The sequence below is a fragment of the Colletes gigas genome, unplaced genomic scaffold, assembly GCF_013123115.1.
Source record: "Colletes gigas isolate AHSC1104 unplaced genomic scaffold, ASM1312311v1 Colletes_gigas_Sc00005, whole genome shotgun sequence".
Taxonomy (NCBI): Eukaryota; Metazoa; Arthropoda; class Insecta; order Hymenoptera; family Colletidae; genus Colletes; species Colletes gigas.
The window spans coordinates 8,314,780-8,342,011 of NW_025106634.1; the positions used below are offsets into that span (position 1 = coordinate 8,314,780).

At 43.1% G+C, this 27,232-nt stretch overlaps 1 protein-coding gene across 4 annotated transcripts; it reads right to left on the reverse strand.

Annotated features, from left to right (window-relative positions):
* Positions 1–146: 146 nt before the first annotated feature.
* On the reverse strand, positions 147–27,024 carry LOC122394934. Of its 4 annotated transcripts, none has more exons than XM_043392125.1 (18): positions 26,521–27,024; positions 19,990–20,346; positions 15,722–15,792; positions 12,002–12,099; positions 11,794–11,917; positions 11,313–11,544; positions 10,668–11,126; positions 10,456–10,500; positions 10,177–10,246; positions 9,647–9,939; positions 7,756–8,199; positions 7,306–7,451; positions 7,143–7,220; positions 6,559–6,901; positions 6,251–6,455; positions 5,991–6,181; positions 5,464–5,636; positions 147–2,290 (listed from the first exon to the last, which is right to left on the reverse strand). In XM_043392125.1, exons 2-18 carry the CDS (start codon positions 20,162–20,164, stop codon positions 1,856–1,858), a joined length of 3,582 nt encoding a protein of 1,193 aa, XP_043248060.1. In that variant the 5' UTR covers positions 20,165–20,346; positions 26,521–27,024; the 3' UTR covers positions 147–1,855. The 4 variants fall into 4 exon arrangements, 3 of the variants coding, with proteins under 3 accessions (XP_043248060.1, XP_043248059.1, XP_043248061.1); XR_006258945.1 differs by adding an exon at positions 3,639–3,891 and having other exon boundaries at positions 2,160–2,290; positions 9,647–10,246; XM_043392124.1 differs by having other exon boundaries at positions 9,647–10,246.
* Between the last annotated feature and the right edge of the window lie 208 nt (positions 27,025–27,232).

Consider the following 27,232-nt stretch of genomic DNA (forward strand, 5'->3'; position numbering starts at 1 on the left):
TGCAATTTCGTCGCGGGGTGCTGTTTCGCTGCGTCCACTTCCACCGCTGTTTCTAGCGTTGCCGCCACTATTATCGTTATCAGCACTGTTCTTGACATTAATAGGACAATTTACAGCCATGAAAATTCGCAGTTTTCGTTTCCTTGTTTCATTTTATATCTTTCCGTTTAACACACGACGGCGAGATCTGCTCGTTCCGCGAACGAAGACAGAAATATAATTTGTTTTGTCAGCCGTTATGCGAGTCCTAAATCCAAGGATATTTTTAAAACGCTGCTTCGACGTCTCTGCGACGATACCGCGGTTCACGCGCGTCAGTTTCATTCTAGAATACATTTTGACTGCATCGAAGAGAATACTCTTCGAAGGTTCAGGTTCAAACTTTTTTTTTTACTTTCCAAAGGGTATTTCGATAAATACCCGGACAATACAAATTAAAAGAACACAATGAGTACACGAAGAAGAAACAAAGTATATTCACCTTTGTTCCTTCGAGCCTGTTTTGTCCACGGTTGAAACCCCTCGTCAAATTTAGTATCCTTTTGAGTGCTATTTTGGATTTATATTGCATTCATGTGCATAGAAGGTTGTTAAAAATATGTGTGGAAATTTTGTCAGTGTATTTGAAATATCGTAGAGAGATACGTTCGCGCGCTGTAGTAGAGACAAGACTGGCTGTTCAAGGTCATTCCTCCCACCATGAGGCACATCTAACATAACCTCGACCAACTTTACAATCTTGCCATCTTCTTATTCATGTGATTAAGACTCCTTTGAACTTGAAGTATTTATATTGTGATATCATCATGACTCTTCTCTCTTCATGGTACTCAGATGAAACGAATTGTTGGGACAGCCGAACAATATAACGGAGGATACTAGCTGGGTGGCCTTGAGCGGCCAAAATCTTTTGTTCGCAACGAAGGCCCCTTGGGTACAAAGTCTGACTGGTCAATAAAGTTTTGCATAGACATAGAACTTAAAATAACGAAGCCAGTATTTATGATTTTTCGGGTACAAGATATTTAATTTGAAGTTTTGGCGGTCAAGATAACAATTACTAACTTCAGTATTTCGAGCATCGTTCAAAGTCTCACCGACCAGTTACACTTGCGCTTAGGGATCGTTCCTTGTCAGATAATAGCTTCAATGTACAGTCGGTGCTTAGCTAATAGCTGAAACGTCCATTCGCAACCATACTGCCTAAGCAGTAAAAATCTACCCAGACCAAGACCAGAATTTGTGCCATCGACTGTACACTAGAATAACAGAGGTAGAATGCAGGAATAACTTCGCTATTAGGATCGTTCGACGAATAACTGAATCAACAAAGGAAGCGTACGTTCGATTAAAAAGAAAATATACAAACGTTTTTATTGCTCAAACGTCCATGGTTGCTCGTAAGTACAGTAAATTCGCTGGGCGCACGCGGGTACGGTCTGGTCGCACCCGACCACGCGTCGAGAGTGTTTTACAGTGAATCCGTGCTGCGTATTCTCGCGCGCTTTGTACAGAACCGCGCATCGAGCGCGCCTTATCGATAACTCTTTGGTCGTAAGCGCCACTTCTGCGTACTTTCGTAACGAAAACGTGGTGTTCGCCCCCGGTTCGACGACCATCCATCGGCAGAGAAGCACCGTAAAGGGGTGTAGAGGGGGTTTGGGAGGGGGGTGAGTCTCGTTTCGAATAGTCTTTTTTTTTCTCCAGGTGCACTGACAACGTTTATATACAGGGGTGTCGCTTCACTGAAGCGAGGTAAAAAAAAAAAAAATTGTCCACTTGGGATTCGACCGAGGGAAAGCAGAGAAGAGGTGCACAGAGCACTGACGGACACGCGTTATCGTCGTGGTTCTTTCTACTTCGGCGTTTGGCTACCGTAATCCACGTAGACGCGCACGACCTCGCCACTGTATTTACGCTGACTGGGCATGAAGTAGAAGTCTGGTTGATTCGGTTGGGTCGACACGCCGCTCGCCGGGTTGTGCATGTTTTTCGATCGCTGATAGTGATCCCTGCGATCTTGGGTGTAGTAACCCGGTTGTATTGGCGCCGTGTGCCTCGTGCCCGGTGCACGCGGCAGGCTGTACGTAGCCCGGGGCCCCACCATTCGGTTGGGACCCTCCACCGTGTCGGTGCTGCCCAGTCCGTTGCTCACCATCTCGCGGTGGCGTGGTAAACTAGATACCGGTGGCGGCGGTGCCTTCTCCTCCGTCTCGAACGCCTCGAAGGCGAAGTTCGTGTTCGCACCGGAGGCGTAGTCTTTCCAAGCGTTACTAGCGATCAGGCGATCCTAAAACGAGATTATTATCGGTATTAGTAAATTTCACTGGTGAGAAGAGGCACGATGCTTGAGCAAAAATGTTTGACATCGCATTGATTCTTTATTTAGATGCCTACAGGTAGTGAAGGAACAAATCAATATTGTATTTGAGGCATCAAACACGAAGTATCGAGATAATTAATCATTGCCATTAGTAAGATGTACTTGACACCGTAGTATTTAAACACGTTTCAGTTCCATCAATACCTATAGGCTTCGAGCAATCAGAATGTTTGTTTTCGTTCCGTCTGGTTCTGGACTTCATCTTTACACACGAATATGGTGGGTGGAAAAGACATTGTAAACTCATCGGGTATTACGTTCGGAGATGAATTCGAGAGAGAAACGTATTTGACAGTTTGCTTTCGCAAGAGTACCTTTGCATATTTTTTAAGCGTGCATGGAAGAGTGTATCTCTTCCAATTACTATACATCAAAGTTATGTCAAAAAAAAGACTAATATTTTTTACTCTTTCACTGCCATCTACAGTATGATACGCGCGATTGGAATCATTTTCGTAGATCCATAAAGATTCATTTAATCGAGAACACCATTGCAGATGAAGCAGGGGCGCCATACGTAATCGTTCAAATTTATTTGCAAAAGAATTTAATAATGTGTAAAGCGGTATTTTAATCGTTAAATAAGAAAGCTGAAGTTTGAGAAACACTGGTTAGATAAATGTTATGTTTCCCTCCACAATGTTTATATTTGTATGGTATTGGTAACGTTGAAATTTTTGAAACATCTGTCATGTGGCCTACAAAACGCACCACCTTCGTCTGCAACAGGTTTCCTTAAAAAAAAGAGAAGAAATCCGTGCGGTTGTGGTGTTGACAAAGTTGCCAACCACCGGAACAAAATGGCCGCCAAAGACATGGTGGGAAAAGTCGTCTACTACGTGACTCCGTTACATAATTAGTCGTATCAGACAATTTTACATAAATATTCGAACAAAGCCACTTGTTTCTAATAAAATTTATTATAAATCTGTATTAAAACAAGCGACATTATTCAAGTATTTACGTTGAGTCATCTGACGTAGTTACTAATTACGCCACAGTGTCGCGTAGCAACGTTCCCCCCACTCTCTCGCGCTTCTTCGTCCGTTCCGGCCATTTTGTCTTAGCGACCCCGAGCATCGGTTCTGGTCACGTAAACCTGCGCATGAATGGACCGCTACAAGGAAGAGATGGGGCATTCTACTCGCGTCCAAGGTGAACACAAAGTAGCAAGATGGCTGGAAACGTGGGATACACAAAAGGAGAAAGAAGAAACAGTAGAGATAGATAGCAAAGAGAACCAGTATAGAAATACCTGGATTAGTGAGCAAACGAGCGTACGATGAGTAATATTAGCGCGCTGATCGTGTACCGAATGTGAAGTTCTACCAGCTGGGATTAGGACGATGCATTTCGTACGGAGCGTGTTGGTGATGATGCCGAAGATGATGGTGATGGTGGTGGTGGTGGTGATGGTGATCGCCATTTTGTCGATGATACCGCGTCGCGTTCGTGCGATGAATCGGGTTGGGAGCGTCGGAGGAAGCCAGAGGCAGCGAGTACACCCTCTTTACCACGTGATGGTCGCGGAGAGCGCGGGTCATGCAACACAAGCGAAGCAGAAGATCGGTTCGGGTTCACAAGTGTGTGAGGCGTTCAGAGTCGAGTTCGTGGCGGGTGTCAAAAGTCGGGCAAATTTCTACGGTTCAGCGTGGACCGCGGTGAAAGAGAGAATACCTCGTTGAGATATTTCCACTGATGTCTACACGCTGCATGAGAATCGGGACTTACAAGCGGAGAAAGGCCCTGTGAGAATACCGTGATTGCCATCTTTAAGAATAGACCACGTTCCTCGCAAGATCATCGTCGAAAACGAAGTTAAGCGATCGTTTAGAATGTAAGTATTCTAAACAATTACTGGCCAAGTTGCTATCATCTAAATTATACTCTGTACTCTGTTATTTTCGCATTCTTTAAATACTTTGTGCGTTATCTACCCAAATATGCATGTTCGTTGTACATCTTGTACTTTGGTCACTGTATAGACAGTGTACATGGTTCTTTTTCAAAGATGGCAGTCTTTGGATCGTCACAGGCTACAGATGTATGCCTTATCTAATATATAGAGATTAGTGGATATTTCATATTCTCTCGAAATCAAAGAGATTTTTACCCATTTTCACATATGAAAGATTACACAAAGAAAGACTACTGCTGCATGTGTCACGAGCTTGCTTTATCAAACAGAGGTTAGCTACGATCATCTTCGAAGAGTATCAAACATTGTTCTTCGAAGTATGAATGTGTCTATTAACAATTTAGAAATTGTCGGAGAATAGGTGACTCTTATTGCAAGCTGTGAAGGAGTCTTGGAAGCTTAAGGGGGTTGTCAAGCCTCAAAATCTTGAAGAAAACCGTTTTTGAGATTTTGACACAGTGTTCCAATAGTTATGAGCTTTCTGTGGAACACTAACCAAATGGCATCCGAATTTCGAATAGCATACAGGTGTTGTTCGCAACTGAGAACAATTTTTCTGAGGGGTTTACTATCATGTTTATCAATGCATGACAATTTGAACATAAAACATCCCTCAGAGGCATACTTCTCAGCTGGCAATAATAGATATTACACTTGAGAAGATCATTTAAGATACATTGGAAGCAGAATGAAAAAAAAAGTGAAGAAACATTTCTGATCTCGATGAAACGAGAACAACATTTTTTTCTCCATTTTGCTTCCAACTTTTTCAATCATGTTCATCAACAAAACCACGTGTTTACGTACTTAAATGTAACTCCCACGATTATCAATATTTTCTAATGAGACAGGACATTCATCGAACAATAAACTATGTGAATTTCAAACGATCACGATTATACATTTCCTAGAATTTTAAGGTTGAGTGAGACTTGACTGCTCCCTTGAAGACTCTGCTGTGAGACAGATCCAAGAGCTTGAAGAGGAAACGCGTTTTGGCTTCTATGATCGACGCAGCGCTACGATCGTTACAAAAAGAGTTAGATGCACACAATACAAAGAGACAGAGAGAAAGGTAAATTTGGTGGACGCGAGCAGAAACAGCGAAGAGAAGAAATTAAACATAAACAAAAAAAGAACGTTCAATGACGGATGATGGTACCTTCGTCGCTCGTCTCCTCGAGGATCTGTAGAGGGTGCAGCTTGCTTGCAACAGTGCAAGGGCAAGCAACGCAGCGACGCAACCAACGACGATGTACAGCTTCGTCCCGTCGAGGAACAGGTCCGACGTAAATGACGTTCCTTCGTCTGCGTCTCCTCCACCCAAGTCGTTTACTGGTGACCAAAAAAATAATGTCCATGTTGGATCGATGCCTTATATCACTTATGTAACTTAATATAAATATTTAGTATGGATACATTGTACTGAAGTTTAGATATACGTGAACACATTGTCAGCTTGTCACTAAAAAGCTCGCTTTGTTAAGTTTGTTGTAATAATAGTGTTCTCTTCGAATGACACGCCGAACTAAAGGTATAATTGAATTAAATACAATATTTAAAAAATACCCTACATCGTTATTTGTAGCAAGAGAGAGATAATTACAGCTTGTGAACGCTTCTTGTAAGAGAATTTTTATATTAAGAATTCGTTGACAGACTATATGCAAAGAATGATCTTTCACAGACCTCGAGGAGCTCTAATGATCAAGTACTGCGGATCGACGCTCAGCGCACCGACTTTCCCGCTTACGAGGGCTTCTTTCAGCGCCTTCTCTGCGGCTGAGCTAGTGTCCAATGGCTTCAACGATCTACCCTTGACTTCGTTTTTATCTAAGATCAAGTCCATGTGCGCGATAACTCCGTTCTGCTCTTCGTCTCTGTACAGAATTGTAAACGTTTAGAGCATCGAACAATGTACTTGCAAGTTCAGCCATGTAAAAACTCACTTGTGTAACTCGTTAAGACGTATTTGATAATAACCGGGCAGTTTGTCCAAAATTGGACCAAAACTGTCAGATATCCTGTTCGAAATAACTTCGAAGTCGGGGCTGCCAGGAGCGGGCGCTGTAAAACCGTCACCCAGATTCACCAGCTTCACTTCCACGTCGTAGTGCAGCCTTGGTGGCGCTGGTGTCGTTAAGTCCTCGAGCTCTGTGAAAGCAAAACAATGTATCACGGTGTTCCTAAAACACGGCGTAGATGTAATTGTTTAGAGACAGTTTTTAATCTCGATGTATCGTAACAAGGGAACAACCTTCGAGGCCGCAGGACTTTATGCATATCCTTTCAGACGAGACGACGGGCACAGCATCGTGTTTGCGTATCTTCTTGCTGACAGCGTTGAAAATACCACCCTTGACTGGGTACATCATGTACAAGCAGTGATCGTCCGTGAACGAAAGGTCCCTGTTATCCTTTGTTATTCGTTTCCTTGAGAATTTTAGAGTCGTTACACCGTCCACTTTGCTGCCACCGGTGTTGTAAATATCTTGAGACGGATCAAGCAGCGGGGCGTTGTATCCGCTGATCCAAGTGTCCATGAGAAATGCCCTGCCAGATTTATCGTCAACCCAGCCCAGAACCGCGTCTGTCTGCGACTAATAACACAGGAGAACATTTAAACGATGTTATTCGTTGATCTTACTTTACAAATAAAATTGATTTTTCCCCAATGAATGCAAATATAACATATATTGTCTACACAAGCGTAGCTTGTTTATTTTAAAATTCACTGTAACCTCTGGTGATGCTTATTTCTTAAGTATAGATTTTTGCCTAAAAATAAATAAATTATGCTTGCGTCGACCATATTTGTATGGTATAAGATTTAATAGATACCATTTTATCGTCGTCGGAGAATCCAACGCCGGTCCAGCTGTTCGTATGGGTCGTTGAGATGACAAACGATAATTGATCCTGTAAGAATATACTTTCACTTATGATATATTTTCAAACGATCAGATTGCAGATGGACAAGGCGTTGCGATTGTTAAGACACTACCTTTCGTCCCTTATACGACCATTGTATGGAGTATTCACAGGTGCCATTTTCAGGGGAGCATTGTCTAGGATAATGCCACTCGCCACTGCAGCTTGTAGTGGGCGTAGCTGTATCGCTGGTGGCCATCTCTTGCTTTTTATTCTCCTCTGGAAATATTAACAAAAGGTAAATTAATATAGTAAACCCCAACCACAAGGCAAGGAATCATTTTATTGAGTTGTATCGCATAGAACATCACACGTTTAATAGATCAAATTACAAATATTTTGTCTTATTAATTTGAGCATACCAATGAATAACAGACCCATTTTTATCTTACAGACTCGACGTTTTTGCATAGAAAAATTACAACGTGGCAACTGAGTAGGTCGAAACGAAGATGCCTTGTACATTACAACCCAACGCAATTTATGCCATAAAAAACTGAAGGAAATTTCTCTATTTATCTACCAAAGAAATTAAGCGTAATTGCTCCCCTCTGGGAGCCGTGTCCGTGATACTTGAGCTCGTCAGCCTTGTAGAAGTCCTTGACGCTGACCTTGGCCTTTTCAATGCCGCTTGGCGGATGGTGAACGTACTTTCCCGGTTCTTGTCCTTTCGCCCATATCACCTGCATGTTGGCATCTATGATTTCGTGGTCGGTCGGTTCGTTCGCGGTTAACTTTCTTCTGAAGAGTATCGTGGTGACGCCATCGCGCTCGTAGCCCATTGCGGCCGTCAGCGTGTCCCTGCCGCCCCAGTATTCGTCCTTACGCGGCGTCGACCTGTCCCTGGTATAGTAATCACCGATCCTGTGATTGTTACCCCGCGCCGAACCGATTATGATGTCGGTGCAGTCCATCGGATTGAAGTCGTGTTTCGGCGTGTACTTGTGCCCCGGTCCAGGCAGGATCGCTTCGATCAGGAATAACCAGGTCAGATTAAAATAAACCAAGCGACCGTGTCTCGAGCGATTATCCCATTAAACGATCGATGACCGCGACACGGTTACTTTCAACGTGTAATGAAAACAGTGTGAGACGCTATATCCATCCGTTCGACATGAAAGTGAGATGTTCCATTCTGGTTTTTTTTTTTTGAGAAAGTGGAAGTGTTTTTATATAAAAAAAATTGTTTCATCTTATCTCAAATAACATTGAGATATGGTTTGGACTTCACTGTGAGCAACCAGAGACACAAGGTATGTTTAAATATTTGTACAATTCAACTATCTACGATAATAAAATTTTTAGAAAATAGGTGAGATTCGAATACGAATACTCTAGAGTGGTCTGTGTGGTGCAAGTGCAGCTGCACCTTCAGTTATACAAATGTTACTTGGAGACGTTATGCGAAAGCGACAACGGAAGCTGATACCAAGATGAATGCAACTTCAACTTATCAACGATCTACGTTTACAAGTTTTCCATGTGGAAATGTATTCGTACGTCTTGTTAGTGCTACTGATTACGTGAACGGGTTATTAATGTAACTTAAATTACTTCTTATGTGCTACTAGTACTACTGTTTCGCTAAACATTTTACTGTTCATATTTCTTAGTAGTCTAAGACCATTAAAACGATTAACCCTCCATAACCAAAATTATTTTTGGCTTCTGAATACTATATACTGAAAATTTTTCAACAAAACAAAACAATCTCAAGACCACACGGTGTTACAGAGGGTTAAACAGGATATACAATTATTAGTACTATTTTTGCTTTTGTTTTTAACTAGTAGCTTCCTTTGAAAACTAACATAATACCATGACTGAAATGATTACTTAAGTTTTGTAACACCAATGACTCAAAGGAAACTAGGAAACAGTCTTTTGTGATGTGAATCACGTCGACCAATATCGACTCTAGGTGTTCCATTTTAATCGTACAGAGCAAATATCATTAAAACTATTAGCAATCAGAAAACGTGCCAAAACAGAAGCGAGAAGCATTTCAAGACTCCTCCTATGGTGGACGTGACTTCCACACAAATAGAAGCTTCCTTTTACATAACACTACCTTCAGAAAAGATAAAATAACTAAACTGTAGGAAGTCACATCTCTCAGGTTGATAGTCTCGAAACCTTTCAGCTTGTATTTAAAACAATTTTTTCTTTTTTATCGAATGGACTGATTAAAATGTTCCACCACGATCCTCCATGCAGTAATTTATCGTTTAAAGATCGAAATTGGGACTGTTCTTTGAGCAAGGGTTGAACGTTTTGCTTGTAACTTGTAGCAGAGACGGTTCAGTTTCTTCAATTAAAAAATTCCATCTTTAAGCGAGGCATTACTGTAAGTAGTGAAAGCATGTGCCAGTATACGAGGAAACAAGCGTCGACTCGACTCATTAGCTCGTTACCTTTTGTAGCGCTCGACCTAAGGCCCGAAATTGGCTCCGGTTCCGAGGTCGGTTCAGACTTTGGCTCCGGCTCTGAGCTTGGATGTGGCTCGGAGTTGGGTTCCGGTTCAGACTTTGGCTCTGGCTCGGAACTGGGTTCCGGTTCGGACTTTGGTTCTGGTTCTGAACTCGGTTCTGGCTCGGATTTGGGCTCTGGCTCTGAACTTGGTTCTGGCTCTGAGCTGGGCTCTGGCTCTGAACTTGGTTCTGGCTCGGATTTGGGTTCTGGCTCTGAACTGGGTTCTGGCTTGGACCTTGGTTCGCCTTTGGGAACGGGTTCTGATTGAGATTTCGGTGCAGCGGTTTTAACACCGGATTTCAATTGGGATCTTGATTCCGGTTTGGAACTGGGCTCCGGATGAGACGTTGGCTCTGGCTCGGGGCTTGGTTCCGGTTCAGACGTCGGTTCGGGGACGGAAACGGGTTCCGGTTTGGGAGTGGATTTCAGTTGGGACTGTGGCTCAGGCTTGGAATTGGCTCCTGGTTCAGACTTGGGCTCAGATATGGGTTCGGGCGTGGTGTTGGTGCTGTCGACAGTGCTCGGCTCGGCGACGGGTTCCCCTGTGCAACAAAGCATCGATCGTCGTGCGACTACCTACTGCTTACATCGTTTACGGACCACCACCTCGTGCGTAGTGTCTCGAACGAGAGGAGGGACGCCAATTATTTCACTACTGCTTATTGGGAAGCAAACTACGTATTTCTACTATGTAATTACGGGAAGCAGGGGCTCTTTTATTCGTACCTACATTATAAACATTTATACATACCGTTTGCAGAGGGCACCACCGTGTCCGGAGACCTCTTTTTACGCCCTGCACAACAAAGATCATGTATCATGTTTGATGTAATCTTCAACACGTTTACAACCTCTACGTTTCGCTTAAACACGAGCGTTGCTGCAGTCAACGTGAAGTTTATATAATTATACATAATTGTACCAGTTTTTTCGTTCTTGGAAAGGATAAGCCTCGGTGCTCACCTTGTTTGGTGCTAACGCGATAAGTCACGCTCGTCTGCACCGTGACGTCGACGTCGGGTCGGGGTGTCGACGCCAACAACGCAACGTCGTGCGCTTTGGCCGATCTCCTCTTGGCACCGGACCTCTCCGTTCCGAACTCTGGCTCCGGTTGGGGCTCCGGTTCCGGTTCTGGTTTCGGTTCGGCTTTCGGTTCTGCCTCCGGTTCGGGTTCCGATTTTGGCTCCGGTCGCGGCAGCGGCTCCCCCTTCGGGCGTTCTTGGATATCGGGGAACGCTCGACAGATCGGAGTCAGGTCGCTTGGTCGCCAGCCAATGCCCACCCAGCTCGTCGTATTTACCACCATCACGCCCTCGAGTTCTTTGCTATCCTTCAGTATGCGCCAATAAAAGGTGAAGTTGTCCGAAAATTTCTTCATCGTGTAGACGTCCAGGTCCACGTCGATGGTCTTGATCGGGGATTCTAAAACAAATTACAAAATTAGTAACAACGAATATTATAAAATATTTCAATGGACTATTTATTTATTAAGAATTGGCTCCCCACGTGGTAGCAAAGAACAGAGTGGCTCACGGATCACAACGGGTCCGAAAGTTCGGTGCAAGTTGCTCCAGGTTCAAGGTGCATCAAAGTCTCGGTAAAACTTACTCTTCGCGCAACCCGGACCGAACCAGCCGATGTTGCAGTAACATTGCTTGGTGGGCGCGGTCGTGCCGCCATTGTCGATGCACGTGCCCTGAATACCGCAGTCCGAGTCGTCGAGGCATTCCTCCTTAAATTCGCACCGTGTGCCGTGATAGAGACGATCGCATCTGCACCGACCCACCAGATATCTGCCGTGACCGCTGCAATCTTCCCTGTAGGCCTTTCTGTCGATGATCTGACACACATTATAGAACATTAGGCAACATAGCGCAGAAAACGAAGTGTCAGCTGATTCTATGCGAAAAAGTAAATCGAAATTGCGTGATTACATTTTTTCGTACGGGTCTTCGTTACCGAGAAAATCGACGTTGAAAAGGAGCGGAGCGCGCGCGTGCCCCGCGCATTTTCAAACGTGATTTTCCCGAGAACCGTGAGAGATACGAAAAAATTTCATTCTTCGTTTTTGATTTATTTTTCCACTTACATCGATGTCGGCGCAGGACCAAAATCTGTAACTCGCCCCCCACTCCTCGGCTTCTCGCAGAAGTCGAATCGTACAGTCTGTGCATGTAAAGTTCTGGGGTAAATGCACGGCGTAACTCTGTGCCCTGAAAATCGACGGATTTTATTTTGTTATGATATCGTAAAAATTGTTAGAATTGCGAAAGTGTCCGTGATATAGTTAAACTCACGTGGCGTCATCTTCCACGAATTCGCTGTTCTTCGTCACAGGGGTTAAATCAACCAATGGCCTGTCGAGGGCGTCCAAGATTTGCAGACGAAATCCACCCTGAAAGTATATAAACCAATCAGAAAAAGAGATTCTCCTACAATAGAATTGAACTTTTTTATTTTTTACGCGTTGTATAATTATATGATAATAAAGACAGCACTCTATTTCGTTCACAATTATTTACAAATTTATAACAAATTTTAGGTTAATTAGAAGAGTGAAAAGGACTTCTTTATTAGCGAAAGGGAAACCAAGATACTAAAGGCTGTCGCCGTATTAGGTGAGTTAATAAATATAATAAAATATGATTGTTAGATTATATAAACATCACAGAAAATAATAGGAATTTTAATATTAATTCTCTATAATAACAAGTGGAATATTCTGCGAATTAACGAACCGAAGCTCCGTTGAATAATGAGAAATTTCTTGCCAGAAATGTCGAAATAAAAAATGGCTGTCGGATTATGATCAGTAATTTAATGAACTAGAACGCAAAATTACGTTATAAACGAAGAAGGGAATACAAATGCATAAAGCCAGGAGATTGTATGAATAAAATGTATACGGTGCGTGTTTAACAGGATCGTTTTAATTCCGTTGTGTTTGGAAACGCAGCCAAGTTACGGGTGGAATCGCTTTAGTTCCAATGAGTGAGCTTCCGCGCGGTTTCTTTCGCTACGCTCGCGTCGGAAGCGAGAAACGGTCAAGAGGACGTTGAGACATCGATCGCGCTCGGATAGCGGTATCGAGCGAGCTTATCGCGGAATCCATGACATAGAAACTAGCCTTCCGTTCGATCGGTTACGTTGAATAAAAAATGACGATGCTCATTAATTCGATAGAAAATGTTCAATGGAATTTATTATATCAGTAATGTTGTTATGGGATTAGTTCCATCGTTAGACACAGCTTTGATCAACGGTTACTCGGTGGGAGTCGCATATATATATCGCAATAATTCTGCCGTTACGAAACCGCCGTTTCATGAAACGTCCACCGAATTGGAATTAGGAAGCAGAGATGTCGCCGTTGGAGATCAACGAGTCGCGACAGGTAACGGATGTAATAACGTCGAGCGTTGATTCAATGGGCAGTCCGTGTCGATCGTAGGTACCGTGAATAAAGATACGTCGATGAAAAAACCCGTTATAAATTCGACCGGTGCGTCAGAGAAGTATTGCATTCTTTTCGCATGTCACGTTTCGTGCTCGGAACTGGATATGTTTCGTTCGAACAAAAGATAAGACATAATTATTCGCAGACAATGCAGCTCCGTCGAATAACTGACGTTTGATCTATCAGAGACGCATTGTCTCGAAGAACGCCTCGTCTCGAGTAATCTGTTCCTTTAATAATCATATAATGTAAGATTTAATATCTCGCAGTCAATTGTTTGTTAATCAGACACTCGCATTCCACATTGAGTAATCCGGACAAACGGATCCTCGCAGACTCACGAGACGAGTTATAATACTCGAGTACGTATGTACCTCTGGGAAGATTGTTTCCAGGTAACGATTGATAAACATCAAATTAATTAGAAATTCATTCGAAAGTTGAAACAATCGGAGATGGGTTATTGAAATCTAGATAAAAAGTTTGCCCATCTCCGACAACAATTTTCTCATATTTGGAATCATAACCTCAAAACTCTGTCGATAACTGCTCGTTGGTGGTCGTTCGGAACTTATCGAACTTATTCTCTAGAACGTTCAGGTTTTGCAACGTCAAATATTCTCCGAGGTGTGAAACGCGCAAAAACAGTGTCGTTTTGTAAAACACAATGCGCCTAGGTGCATTTAGCGGCGAAATGGAATACGTTCACCGGAGATGATCGTCGCTTTTCATGAAAGTACCATCGAAAAATCTCGCGAGAGAGTTTGAAATGTTTTCCAACGTTGCGCCGACGATTGCGCCGCCACTCGAAAGGAGGAGAAAGGGAAGAGGCGGTTCGCGAAGTGGTACTGCTTCGCACGGCACACACCTGCAGCGGTTGTAGCGTGTTATTGTCGAATTTTTCTCATGCCGTGGATATTTTCGTGTGCAGAACGCGCGAGAGCCGCCTAGGGTACGGCTGCGCTAAAACCAGTTACCAAAGAGAAGAAAATACGACGTGAATTTGTGCACGCGAAAATACGCAGATTGGCATCGGAATTTCACGGAAAGTTTAGGTTAAATCAGAATCGAGAAATTATGCTGTTGATTCGTAACTCTTTCATGGAAGATTCGAAGGTAATGGAACTTTTGGCTCGTCGAATAAAACGATTATTTATCCAGTAAAGGGGAAGGGGGCTTTGGCTTCGATCCGAGTCATCGGCGACAGTCGAGTTACGGTACTCGACATACCGATGTGTTCCACGGAGTTCGGGCTCTCTGTCGTACGCGTCCACATGCAAAACGACTTATCCCTTACCACCTTCTTTCCGACCTATCTACCTACGTAGGGTACGCGAGTATCTCGAAACGCATGCCGTGCTTCGCTTCTGAATTATTCAACGCGCGTCACCTTGAGCGACGACCAGCATGCGTAGGCTGCGAGCTCGGCCTCTGTCTTTTCTTTCCCTTTCGTAGACCACGCGCGGACAAATTCGTGATGTCTTTGACGATGACTTAGGTACTCGCGACGATGCGCCGCCGAGAATATGAATGTCCGACTTCGTCCGTTTGTGTTTAGGTTAGGGACCGTCGTAAGCTTCGAGAGGTTCGCTACCTCGACTTTAACACGATCACCAAACCTATGAAATTTTCTACGAGACCAGTTTCATTTATTCGCCAATTGAAAATTACATAACCTACAATTTGTCGTAGAAACTCCTAACCTTACTTTTTTTCACGAAATTTCAGACATTATGCTCGATCTTCATTAAACATGCACAATTCTGAAATGTATTTAACTGTTGAAAGTGGTCAATTAGCGGAACGAAGGTGTTTCCGCGGAGAAATGTTTTCAACGAATGCGACGCGTGCCATAAAGTGCCATAATTACACACGCTTTGCACGCGACATGTGTTAGCACGGAAAGAATTAAGTAATTTGACGTCTGGCCTAATTGCGGTTGAATTACTTTATATGGCCGGGATTTTCGTAATCCGCGTATATAAACGACCGGGAGAGGTTATGTTCATCGCGTAGTCGGAGAGGATACTCGAAAGATAAATGCAGAAACTTACATATCGGAGAAAGTCTAAACGCGAAATAATAAAACGCGGCACGATTTTATGCAGCTCTCGCGTAACCGCTAGTACGATTTTTCCATTTTAAATAGCTGCTCGAGTTTCGTAGGCATTTTTCTCTGTAAAAGTGGCATCGATGCAAGCCCTTTTTTTTAACGTTTCGATACAAATTTCATACTTTCTCAACTAATATCAAGAAAGTTGGGCAACGACGTTGTCAGCTTTTTTTTTCTCTTTGCTCGTTTTCAGTGCTAATTGCAAGAAACGCATGTACGTATGCGCAGGAATTACCGACTGGTCCCGCTAGAACGGTTTCGCAGCTTTCTTTTTTTACCACGCGGCCAATGAAATTCACCAACGAATTCAATTATCGGGTAAAAGTGGCGTGGCGGGCGCAAAAGCGAAGGAAAGTTTAACGAGATGCTAAACGCGTGGCGGTAATCCGTTTCGTTTTGAGATTAAATAATCAACACGGTATAGAATAAAAAATGATGTCTACTTACTCGATGAGGGTAAGCCAGATGCCATGTGACGTTGAAGTCGCTCCCAGAGAGTAAAGTAGTCTTGACGTCCCCTGTAAACATCGAATGCATACATATTTATATTATGCAACGTTACGCCATTCTTCGTGAATTCTTGGAACGCATTATATGCAATAAAATAAATTGCCCCGAGAAACGGAAATTTGTAATTTCTCAAGCTCATCGATTTAGACAAGCGATCTTATAAACAATGAGAAGTTAATATTCATTGCGATAACAAGACACGATAATTTGTAACAATCGCCGGAAACAAACTTAAACGCAAGTTCAACGAAACCTCGCGTACGGATACTCCTGCTTCTATTCGTTCAGGCTATTGAAATTGAACAAGAACGATGGACATTTTTCGATACTTTTGTATTATAGAAACAGTATTTAACTAGCTAACTAAGAAACTATCTAATTACCTCGATACTAACTAACTAACTGCAAACTATCTAACTAACTGACAAACGAAATATCTAACTAACTCGGAATTAACTAACTGACTGACAAGCTAACTAAGTAACTGACACACTAGCTAACTAACTAACAAGCTGACTAACTAACTGACAAACTAACTACCTTACTGCAAACTAACTAACGAAGTAACGAACTAACTAACTGCAAACTAAATAACTGAGTATCTAACTAACCATCTGACAAACTAACTAACTAACAGCAAACTAACTATTATTATTATTTCAAGTTGTACGTTTTCGATCATTCTTTACTCATTCAGAATATCCTTTGCAAATTAAATTTTCACATCGTGTGATCGCGGAAATCAATTACACGGAACTAAAAGGCATTAGAAATCGCCATGATCTGGAAAACGCATCGAGGCGAATATGTTCGTTCGTATCGCGAATTACATCGGGTCGTTACGAAAACGTATCCCTACGTAATCCACGGGGGGAGAGGGGGGCGTGGCTTAAAATACGCTGATTCGCCGGCAGACACAGGGATGGATAGAGATAAGGATCTACAGTGGTGTTTATCGTATCGAGCCACAGTTGCGGAAACAATCGAGAGTGGCACGGCGTACAATTAGTTTCCGGAAGTGGCCGAGAGCGGCGCGCGTTCCGCGACCGATCCTGCCTTTTAAGGATTACAAGTTTTCTCCCCTCGGTCCCCCGCCGCCACACGCTTCCCTGAAAAGAAAGCAAGCGTTCCCTTCCACGGAACTGTCGACCCGTCGATTAAATTATGGACGAATGCCAAAGCCATCGACGCCGTAACGTACGATTCGGAGGACCGTACAAAAAATTAATATGCGTGACCAATGTTCACGGACGCCGTTTAACGTGTGCGTGTGCATCTACGGCGATGGTGGCCAAACTGCAACTCTTCTAAACCCCGACATATCGACACCAAAAGCAATTCGTACGTAGTGCAACTACCTAATATAAATCGAAGTCGATTATAAATCTGTGAACCTTGTATCAGTGACTAATAAAAGAAAAATATTACTATACGTTTATATATGGTTCTCATCATGAGGTTTGGTCACCACTGTTCTATGGTGTCCGTCTTATACTTGTGTTCGTACTTCTCGTTTCCGACGATACAGGTGGATGTGCCGAGGTCGTTGTTTTTTTACGGCTTACGAGAATGGTTTACGTCCTGTCACGTTTAGAGGTTAGTTAGTGGTGCCGCGAGTGATATACGCGGAGATTATGGGGAATGGCGAAATTAAGAAGAGGCTGGCTCGTTAACAAGTTTCTGCGTCTAAATCGACAAGGGAATTCGAGGTATTTTATTGTACTTGTTAGTGAGGTTATGTAGCGAATCTTGTTCTATACGCGATAATGCATCAATTGTTTCACATTTGTATGTACGATTGTATAATATCATAGTATGAAATTCTATAATAAATCCATGTGATCCTGTGTTCCTCTGTCCATTCCAAACCATCCGCCGTTCAAAAGATTAACAATTTTCTTCCTTTTCCAGGAACGTCCCTTGATGAATCCAACGAACGATCCACCAGGGATGCGTGCATCGAAAGTTCATGTATTCCTCGCGAACGCAGGTAAGTAAAAGAAAGAAAAAAAAAAGGTGTACGTGTTGTGTGGCTGCAGCGTGGAGGCAAGACGTGGAAGGTAATGCCCGGGCAACCGAGGTTCGAGTTCCCTTCGCGCGAGTCGGGTGAAAGTCGCTTCGAATCAGACTAGCGGGCTATCCCCACCGGGACGTGTCTTCGCGTTAATGTCGTTTTCCCATAGAAACCCCCTTGCCCCTTCCCCCATTCTCCTAGCGATCGACAAACGACGCCATCCACGGGACGACCGCGAAAATTCCACCGGTAGTTTCCGGTCCATGCCCGCGTTCCGTTCCGCGGATCATGTAACGAGCCAGGCAGCGTCCGGTGATACTTGGACAGTGTCCCCGCTGGTAACACTATCGAACGGGATTCACCGTTGTTTTTCTACGCATGCCAGCGACGCCACGTCTCGCGTTTCACCGGTTCGTTCTTTCCATGCGAGCTGGAGCTGTCTGTTTTCAGTTCGTCTGCATCGGGAACTGGTCCGGCTCGGAGAGGAGGGACGCTGAATGATCTCGATGGTACGTGTCTATTTATCGTGTTCACTCCATCGGTTGTATCACTATTGTACGAGATATAGGCAGCTATGCAAGTAGACGTGCAATGTATTTTTTCGGTCCATTTTTCTTCAGAATATTTTCGGTAAAGAATTTTTTTTCTCGAAACTGAGGAGGATTTCGGGGGTATGTCTAATGATCAAAAATGATTGTAATTGACGCCCGGAATAGAAAATAATTTTTCCAGAATGATTCGAAACTTTTCAAATTCGCCGAAAAATGTAGGCATCTACTCGAATTTTTTCCTCGAAACTGAGTAGGATTTCGGGGGTATATCTATTGACCAAAAATGTTTGTAATTGACCCTCGCAACAGAAAATAATTTTTCCAGAATGATTCGAAACTTTTCAAATTCGCCGAAAAATGTAGGCATCTACTCGAATTTTTTCCTCGAAACTGAGTAGGATTTCGGGGGTATGTCTATTCACCAAAAATGTTTGTAATTGACCCCTGCAACTAAAAATAATTTTTCTATATCGATTTGAAACTTTTCAATTTCACCGAAAAATTTGTCAACTTACTCGAATTTTTTTCTCGAAACTCAGTAGAATTTCGAGGGTATGTCTAATGACCAAAAATGATTGTAATTGACCCCCGGAACAAAAAATAATTTTTCCATGGCGTTTTGAAACTTTTCAATTTCACCGAAAAATTTGGTCACCTTCTCGAATTTTTTCCTCGAAACTGAGTAGGATTTCGAGTTTATATCTATTGACCAAAAATGATTATAATTGACCCCCGGAACCGGAAATAATTTTTCCAGAATGATTTGAAATTTTCAATTTCACCGAAAAATTTGGTCACCTTCTCGAATTTTTTCCTCGAAACTGAGTAGGATTTCGAGTTTATATTCATTGACCAAAAATGATTATAATTGACTCCCGCAACCGAAAATAATTTTTCCAGAACGATTTGAAATTCTTTTTTTCGTCGAAAAATATCTACACCAACTTGTCTATTTTTCTTTAAAATTGTCTTATTATCACTGTTTGCCTAAGTAGATTCTTCCATAGTCACACGTGTAGATAAAAATGATTATACCTGACTGGCGGTGAATAGAAACATTTAATCACGTTGCTGATCACGTGCTCGTGCGACACAATCGTCCATGGTTAAAAACTTTTAACGTCGCGGACGGTAATATTCTGTTTATTCGTGCGGTACATTACACAGCGTAATCATTTGTTTCAAAGACCAGTCCATGGGCTGCTAATGGATCATTAGCATAGTGGTTTACTTTGCGGAGTACCTACTAACATCATTAGTGGTACGTATCACAGACGCAGCATCTGTATTATAGGCCATTCCATTTCGAAGACTCCCAACAGCCTTGGTGCCCGTATATCGTGAACTAATAACGAACTAATTCAGAATCGCAACAGCATGACACTAACGAGGCCAAGGTTCTCGCAGGACAGTTGCTCGACGAAGAAAAACGATATAATAAATCACCTTTAATTTTTCATATAGCTCAAAAACACGTGATTCTATTTCAGTCGTCAGGGATTTTTTACTTCAACACTGTTATCATACAAAAATTTTATTTTCAACAACAAAATTAATACAACATGTAGAAAGTAAATAAAGTGGTTCGTTAGGTTTGATGGGAGAACATACTAGTTTTTAATTGATAATAAAACACTCACCACGTGGCATTCCACATGGTCCGGGAGTTCTGGCGTTGTCCAGGAAGTCCAAGTCGTATTTCCTCGCTCGCGGAAAAGTCAAGGCAACGTGTCCTCGCGCTTCCCGGTATATTACCGTCGATACCAGTAATATTATCAGTCCCGACATGATCGTGGAACACGTTTTCGTTGACATTTTCAGGCTCGAACGTCCAGCGTCGTCCACGCTCACAGGCTCGAGTCTTTCACTAAATTCCTCTGGCTCGTTCCCTCTGAGAATTTTCCTCTCGCGCTCCTGAGACCCTCCTGCTGATTTTTCCTGACGCTCGGCATGGGCACCCCTCGTTGATTAACTCCTTCCGCCTCGGTGAGGCCAATCTGAAAGAACCAACGAGAACAAATCCTTAGCTTGTTCGCTGCGCTCAACGCGTCACGCTTCCCACTAACGAGTAAAAAGTCTTCTCGCCGCTCAGAGTCACGCAAACAATTCTATTCGAACAATAGACGAACCAATAACGCTGACTAATATTTAAATATTTAAGGATTTAAATATTGATTATCTAGAAATTGGTGTGCGTTGATTATTTATTGTTAGAATTAATATTTGTTCATCTCTGACCCGCGAGGTTCGACTCTGATCATTCTCTGATATTCGAAAGCGTAGTCTGTGACTCGAAGGGATACACGCGCAACTATACCAAGTCAAGGCCAATTTTTGACGCTTGTGCAAACTCGTTCTTTGGTAACGCGTCTGGTTGAGATTACATAAATTATTACATAGCGCGCGTTTATGTCTTGAATAAATTGTCAAGTATCGGCGATCGAGCCTCGAATTTTCGGGCGTTTTAAAACTGTTGCAAAATTTTCGATCAAACTTGCATATAGAAATGTTTAAAACAAACTCGTTCCTTGTTTACGTAACGTTTTCCACCTACTTAATTTGTAAAACGAGGGATCGAAAGTGTACGCACGTTTACGATACGCAATGCTTGTTTATTGTCATTGTATTCGATGTTTAATTAACGCAATAAGAAATACTTCTTATACAACTGTCGCGTCGAAGATCAAGTTAACCTCGAATTACTGAGTTTTAATTGTAGCAAATATTCATTATGCTCGTTATGAAACTGCAATGTCGGTATAAATAATAGCATCCAATTAAAGATCACCGTGAATTGTTCATATTACGTTATTCGTTAACGATTGGTTTAATAATATTGAAATATACAGGATGATCGGGTACCCGTGGGAAAAATTTTAATGCGAGATTCTAGAGGCCAAAATATGACGAAAATCAAGAATACCAATTTCTTAATCAAGGCTTTGTTAAAAAGTTATTAACGTTTAAAATTCCGCCAGTATTGAATTTTTTTCTCGAAAATGCGCAAGATTTCGGGGGTATGTCTAATGACCAAAAATGATTGTAATTGACCCCCCCAACCGAAAATAATTTTTCCAAAACGAATTGAAATTTTTTTTTCAGTCGAAAAATTTCACGCCTTCTCGAATTTTTTTCTAGAAAGTGGGTAGGATTTCGGGGGTAAGTATATTCACCAAAAATGATTGTAATTGACCCCCCCAACCGAAAATAATTTTTCCAAAACGAATTGAAATTTTTTTTTCAGTCGAAAAATTTCACGCCTTCTCGAATTTTTTTCTAGAAAGTGGGTAGGATTTCGGGGGTATGTCTATTCACCAAAAATATTTGTAATTGACCCTCGCAACCGAAAATAATTTTTCCAGAATGATTTGGAACTTTTCAATTTCACCGAAAAATTTGGCCACCTACTCGAATTTTTTCCACGAAACTGAGTAGGATTTCGAGGATATGTCTATTCACCAAAAATGTTTGCAATTGACCCCCGCAACCGAAGATAATTTTTTTAACACGATTTGAAAAATTTTGTTTTCGCCGAAAAATTTAGTCACCTACTCGAATTTTTTTCTCAAAACTGAGTAGGATTTCGAGGGTATGTCTATTCACCAAAAATGATTATAATTGACCCCCGGAACCGAAAATAATTTTTCCAGAACGATTTGAAATTTTTGAATTCAATTGTTAATAACTTTTTAACGAAGCCTCCATCAACAAGTATTCTTGATTTTTGTCGTATTTTGGCCTCTAGAATCCCTCATTAAAATTTTTCCCAGGATTGGCCGAACACCCTGTATAATTCTCAAGCTAAAATTATACAGTGGGAACGATATAGGAAAAATAAAATCGTGACGTCTGTAATAGCACAGCAAAATTCTTGAATGTTTTTTACTACGTAATTTGCTGAAGAATATATTGACCTTTGCCTCGAAGTCCACCGAAAAACAGGTGCAATAATAACAAGAAGCAATGGCCAACTGGTGTTCTAGGTGGCAGCGTGTCGGCGAAACGTATAATTTCCTCGAGTTTTTTCCCAGTTTTAAAATACCAACAGAGGGAACAAAGCAAACATTCTATCGATCACTCATCGTAGAGAAGAATAACGGTCCGTCAGTTGGAAGGACAACACCGTACACGCACGCGACTTCCTTCGTTATTACTTCCTCTCCACGAGACAAGGATGAATATAGCGAAATGAGCACCAAACGAATGATTTAATCAAGCATTATCGACGATATCCTCTTTCTTTAATGAAGTATTTAACATAGCGTGAAGTACAACGCTATCGCGAAGAAAAATAAATAAAAGCAAAAAACGTGCAGAGCAAAGAACGAAGCACGAAATCGAAGAACTCGCCGTGTGAAACGCGAGGAGACAAAGGCGAAGGACGCGTGTACATCAAGATAAATATGAAGGAATAATTATGGCGGATTGTTGTGCGCGGCGCACGGAAAAAACTGGATGACTGCGAGAAGATTGCGTTCGTCGTTTGAAAAATTGAATCGCAGAAGTACGGTGGACGCAGGAGGCGTGAAAGACGAGAGAAACTGAAGGGAAACGTGTTGTACAAATTGGCAGTAATTATGTCGAGGAAACCTTGAGTCAGAGACAATTATCAAATTAGATATATAAATAAGGGTAGAACGAAACGCAGAAAAATGACGGAAACAACGAAGAAGCAAAATATCAATTCGTCTAAACTGCATATTCTGCTGTATATTTATTTTATTCGAAAGAGTAGTCGTTTGATTTATCACCTCTCGAGTTTATCTTACTATATGCACTCTCGACAATCTTCAAGAAAGTGTCCAATTTTAAAATGAAACGGTAAAATCCGAACCGTGTATAACTTGTGGATATAACGACAATATGACCGTAACGAATTCCGACCGTTAAATCGGGGCCAGTTAAATCGGGGTCTTACTGTACTTGTTTCCGAAGTCGACCCAAAAACAACAGGTTGAAAGCGTTGAAATGTGGAATTTACACGTTAACATTAATATTAATAATAACGCATTAAATTTCGAAAGCAGTATAATACACTATTTATTATGGTGTTTAAACAAGTTAAAAACCACTGACTCAAAGCTCACCTGATTATCACGCATATGCAAGACCAAAAAGGAAAAGAAATAAAATAAAAACACAAACGACGATGGATTAAGGTTTGCAGGCCATTCCATCGGGCGCGCGTAAGTCTATGAAAATTAATATATTCGTGAAACGGTTGCGACAACGTTTCTACGCAGCCATTGCGACACACGGGGAGCGGATCTCCTTCTGAGGAATCTAAACGCGGCCTCAGAATGGCCTCAGCCTGGCCTCATCGACGAAGTACGCAGCCCTACCTGGCAGGCGCAATTCACTCGCAAAGATGACTGGACGTTAGTGGGAGTGCGGAGCTCGACGAGGGCAGGGGGGGAGGCATAACGGGGGAGGAAACCGAGGTATACAGCAGAACGCGCGTACGGGGTATTTTTTCCACGCCTCGTGGAAACCTGACATTCTGCAGAATCCCGATCCCCGTCGATTCTCCAGCGACACGTTCCTCCACTTGTTCTTAAACGTACCCGACGTCCGTTACGAAATCGCGTTACGTACTCGCGCGAGGCATTCGCGATTTCAGTGCACGATACAATGTAGCATCGTTCCGTTCTGGATCGCGTTCGCGGATTCCGACGTTCGCGAAAATAAGCCATTATTTCATCAGAAAGTGGCTTTCTACGCTTTTCGACCGAGACGGAGAATTTCCGAGAAACACCAACGGTTTTCTGCTATCTTCGACGAGGCTGAGCCGCGCATGCGCACGGGCCACGTGCATCGCTCGCACGACATTCCGTCCGCGTTTTCGTAAACATTCTAGGTCGTTCGGTCATGGGGCTCCGAGCGTCGCGGAACAGAGCAGTGCATAATCTGTTCAAATTCTCTTTTTACACGGTATTGTCAACGACGTGTCTATCGTGTGAACAGAGACACATGACGAAACAGAATTTGTCGTAGTAAAAAGTAGGAAACAGTTGCTTGAAAGGGGTTAGGTGGACAAGCACCGGAAACAAGTATCGTTAGAGGAGGGGGAAAGAATTAATTGACATTCCATCCGATGACAGACGACGATTTCTATCGGTGTCGATGAACGGGTTGTTTGCGCGTGGTGTGTTTCGACTCGAACAACCAACGTCGAATAGGAGGTGAGGTAAGAACCGAACATGGTGGGAGATCAGGCGCAGCTACGTAGGGAAAACGATCCGCCTTCGACGGCTCGTGGAAAACGAGTTGACATTCCAGCTAACACCGATGTCGTTGTCCTTACCTACGTTCTTGTTCGTTTTATTTCTTATTCGCGCTCTAAATGCTGCTGATCGATTTCACGCGTGATCTTGAGAAACGTCTCCGCCTTTGCGACCCCATGCGACGAACAGGTGAACCTTCACCGTTTACGCGAGATTAAAAACAGTTTGTTTAAAGATATTGTCAATGTGAGATTGTAATATGCCATTGTAGAAATATTTAATGAGTTTATTTTGATTCGTTCAAACTGTTACAATGTACAAAAGATAATTCAATGAATTTGTTTCCAGTGGAAAACAACACTGGGCACCATTTCCAGGAAGATAACTGGGCAGCCAACAAGTTGGACAGCGAAACTTTCTCGAATTCCTCTGTTTACCTTCCACGTTTCTATGCAGTTCTGTGCTCGTACGTAGATTTCTTTTATTCTCGTCCGCCGAAGTGTTCGAATAAATTACTGCAACGAAACGGTAGAAGTAAATAACGGATAAGTATTGAAATGGGAACGAAACTTTCTGATTCCGTGTACGTGGAAAAAAATCGTTAATTATCGTGACGGATCTCCGTTAATGAATCCGCCAGAAAAAGAAAACTAGAAAGGGAATTGTAGATTCGTGCCAAACAAAGTCCTTGTCTTCTCGATACCCATATACGTACGCCAGAAGTATCGAAATGGGTCGAGCGAATCCGTGAAACAATGGCAAAAGTGTTGAAGGAAACGTTTCTCCGATTGCACGTGGGGGGAGGGAGGAGGGGAGAAAAAAAGATGACGTTTCTAAACGCGTCGCGGTGACTGATCGTTCTCATTGATGCGAGATCTCGCGGGCCAGCCGGGAACAGAGAATTCCCGAGTGGGAGAAAACGATGTAGCTGCGATGTTATAGCAAACGTTCTCCTTCGACGTGTCGTGGAAAACGAGCCGCCGTTCCCGACGATGGTTTCATTCAGTTTTCGTTTCGTTCTCACTGCCTCGTTGCGTTTTCACCGTGGAGGATATTACGCGATCCCGTGGCATTATGCCGCGCGATAGGAACCCAAGCGATCAACTGGAACAACGAACGATAAAAAGGACATTTCGCGAAGACCGCGAACAATGGGGAAAATAAATGGAACGCAACGTCCGATTTATCTTCGAGAATACGAAAGAATTCAAGGAATCGATTATTAACGTTTACGCGTACGAGAATGAAACATGAGGGGGACGATTCAATTTGTATGGTTTGATGTTTTATGAAACCTCGGGGCGCACGAACGAGACGTACGTGTAATTAGAATATAAGAGAATAAGCGTGTAAACTTACGGGTGCCGGATAATGCAGCCACGCGAGAGGTGCAATTTCTCGGGGCGTAATTAAGAAAAACGAAAAGGCGAGGAACGTCGATGACGCTGGTATCATTAAGTTTCCTCTCACCCAGCGTTCTACGTATAATGAGCCTCTTACGCCACACACGATATTACCTTAGGATACACGGCGAAGAATATAAGTGTGACGCGTTTGATGCAGGAAGCGGTACTCCCGATAAAAAAGAAAACGACCTTCCTAGCGATCGGTTAAACGAGCATCGGGCTGGTATTTACGTCGACCGTTATTGGCCGATCAAATTGGCTTCGGATTATCCGCTAAACATCGATTCGTTCGCCTCGAAACCGTTTAATACGCGGCTCGTACGGTTTTACCCTCGTACACTTTCGATTTTCTCGAACGACCGCATCGATAGCATCGACTACGTCGCTAACCTCTGATCGTCCTTGGAATGCAGCTAGTTTATCGTAAACAACGCTGGTCGAAGGTTCGCGAAGCGAGTCGCGCGGCACGCGGTGAAACGCAGATGGTTTTCAAAAAAAAATTTGGAAACCCGACGAGCGACGGGCGGAATGATCCTCCTACCTGTTGAATATCGTTCCCCGAACTTCCTACAGCTGATCCGTACGGGCCTCGCGCGCACACACAAATTCACTGCACCGACGAAACGGACCCCGATGGTTCTCAAGTCGACGACGTCATCTCGTCCGATCGGGAAAACAAAGTCACTTGCTCGGAACGAGTTCTCTCGACGGAGACGAAACGTGTGCACCGCGATCGATCGGGTGAACCGACGATGATTCACTTGGACCGACGTTCCACGGACGCGACGGTTCTCAGAGCGTGGCCATTTCGAGGTTATCGGAGGAGTGGAGCGTTTGTGGAAACGACAGATAGAAATCGGTTGGATTTCGACAGGTGGTGGCCGTGCACGAGGATCTGGCAGCGAGAAGGATGCGACGGGGCCACGTCCAAGACTGACTGTTGAGGCTCGGGTTCGCTCGACTCGGCTCGACTCACCTCGACTGCATGGCATTGCAAAGCAGCCGCGAGCGAAAACTCACTTTACGCTCCCGCGGCCCCTTACGTTTGCCCCCCGCTATTACCGACCGCCTGTTCGCCTGCTTTCTTAAGGCTGCCCGGCCTGCTCGGTTGCCTGAATACCTGCCTGGTCTCCGCGCTCCCTTTCCCCTACATTTTCTTCCGACGGTGCCACGGGACTTGACGTCTTCTTGCGCTCTGGCTCCCTCTGACAGCGACTCCGCACGACATTCGGGTCACCGATTCGCCTACGATT

Excerpts from the sequence above, each read along its gene's own strand:
- LOC122394934 (XM_043392124.1), bottom strand. The coding sequence starts at position 20,164 with ATGTCAACGAAAACGTGTTCCACGATCATGTCGGGACTGATAATATTA. Across the intron at positions 6,456-6,558 it reads AAAGTCCTGCGGCCTCGAAG|AGCTCGAGGACTTAACGACA; the intron begins GTTGTTCCCTTG and ends TTGCTTTCACAG. Across the intron at positions 5,637-5,990 it reads GATCATTAGAGCTCCTCGAG|TAAACGACTTGGGTGGAGGA; the intron begins GTCTGTGAAAGA and ends TTTGGTCACCAG.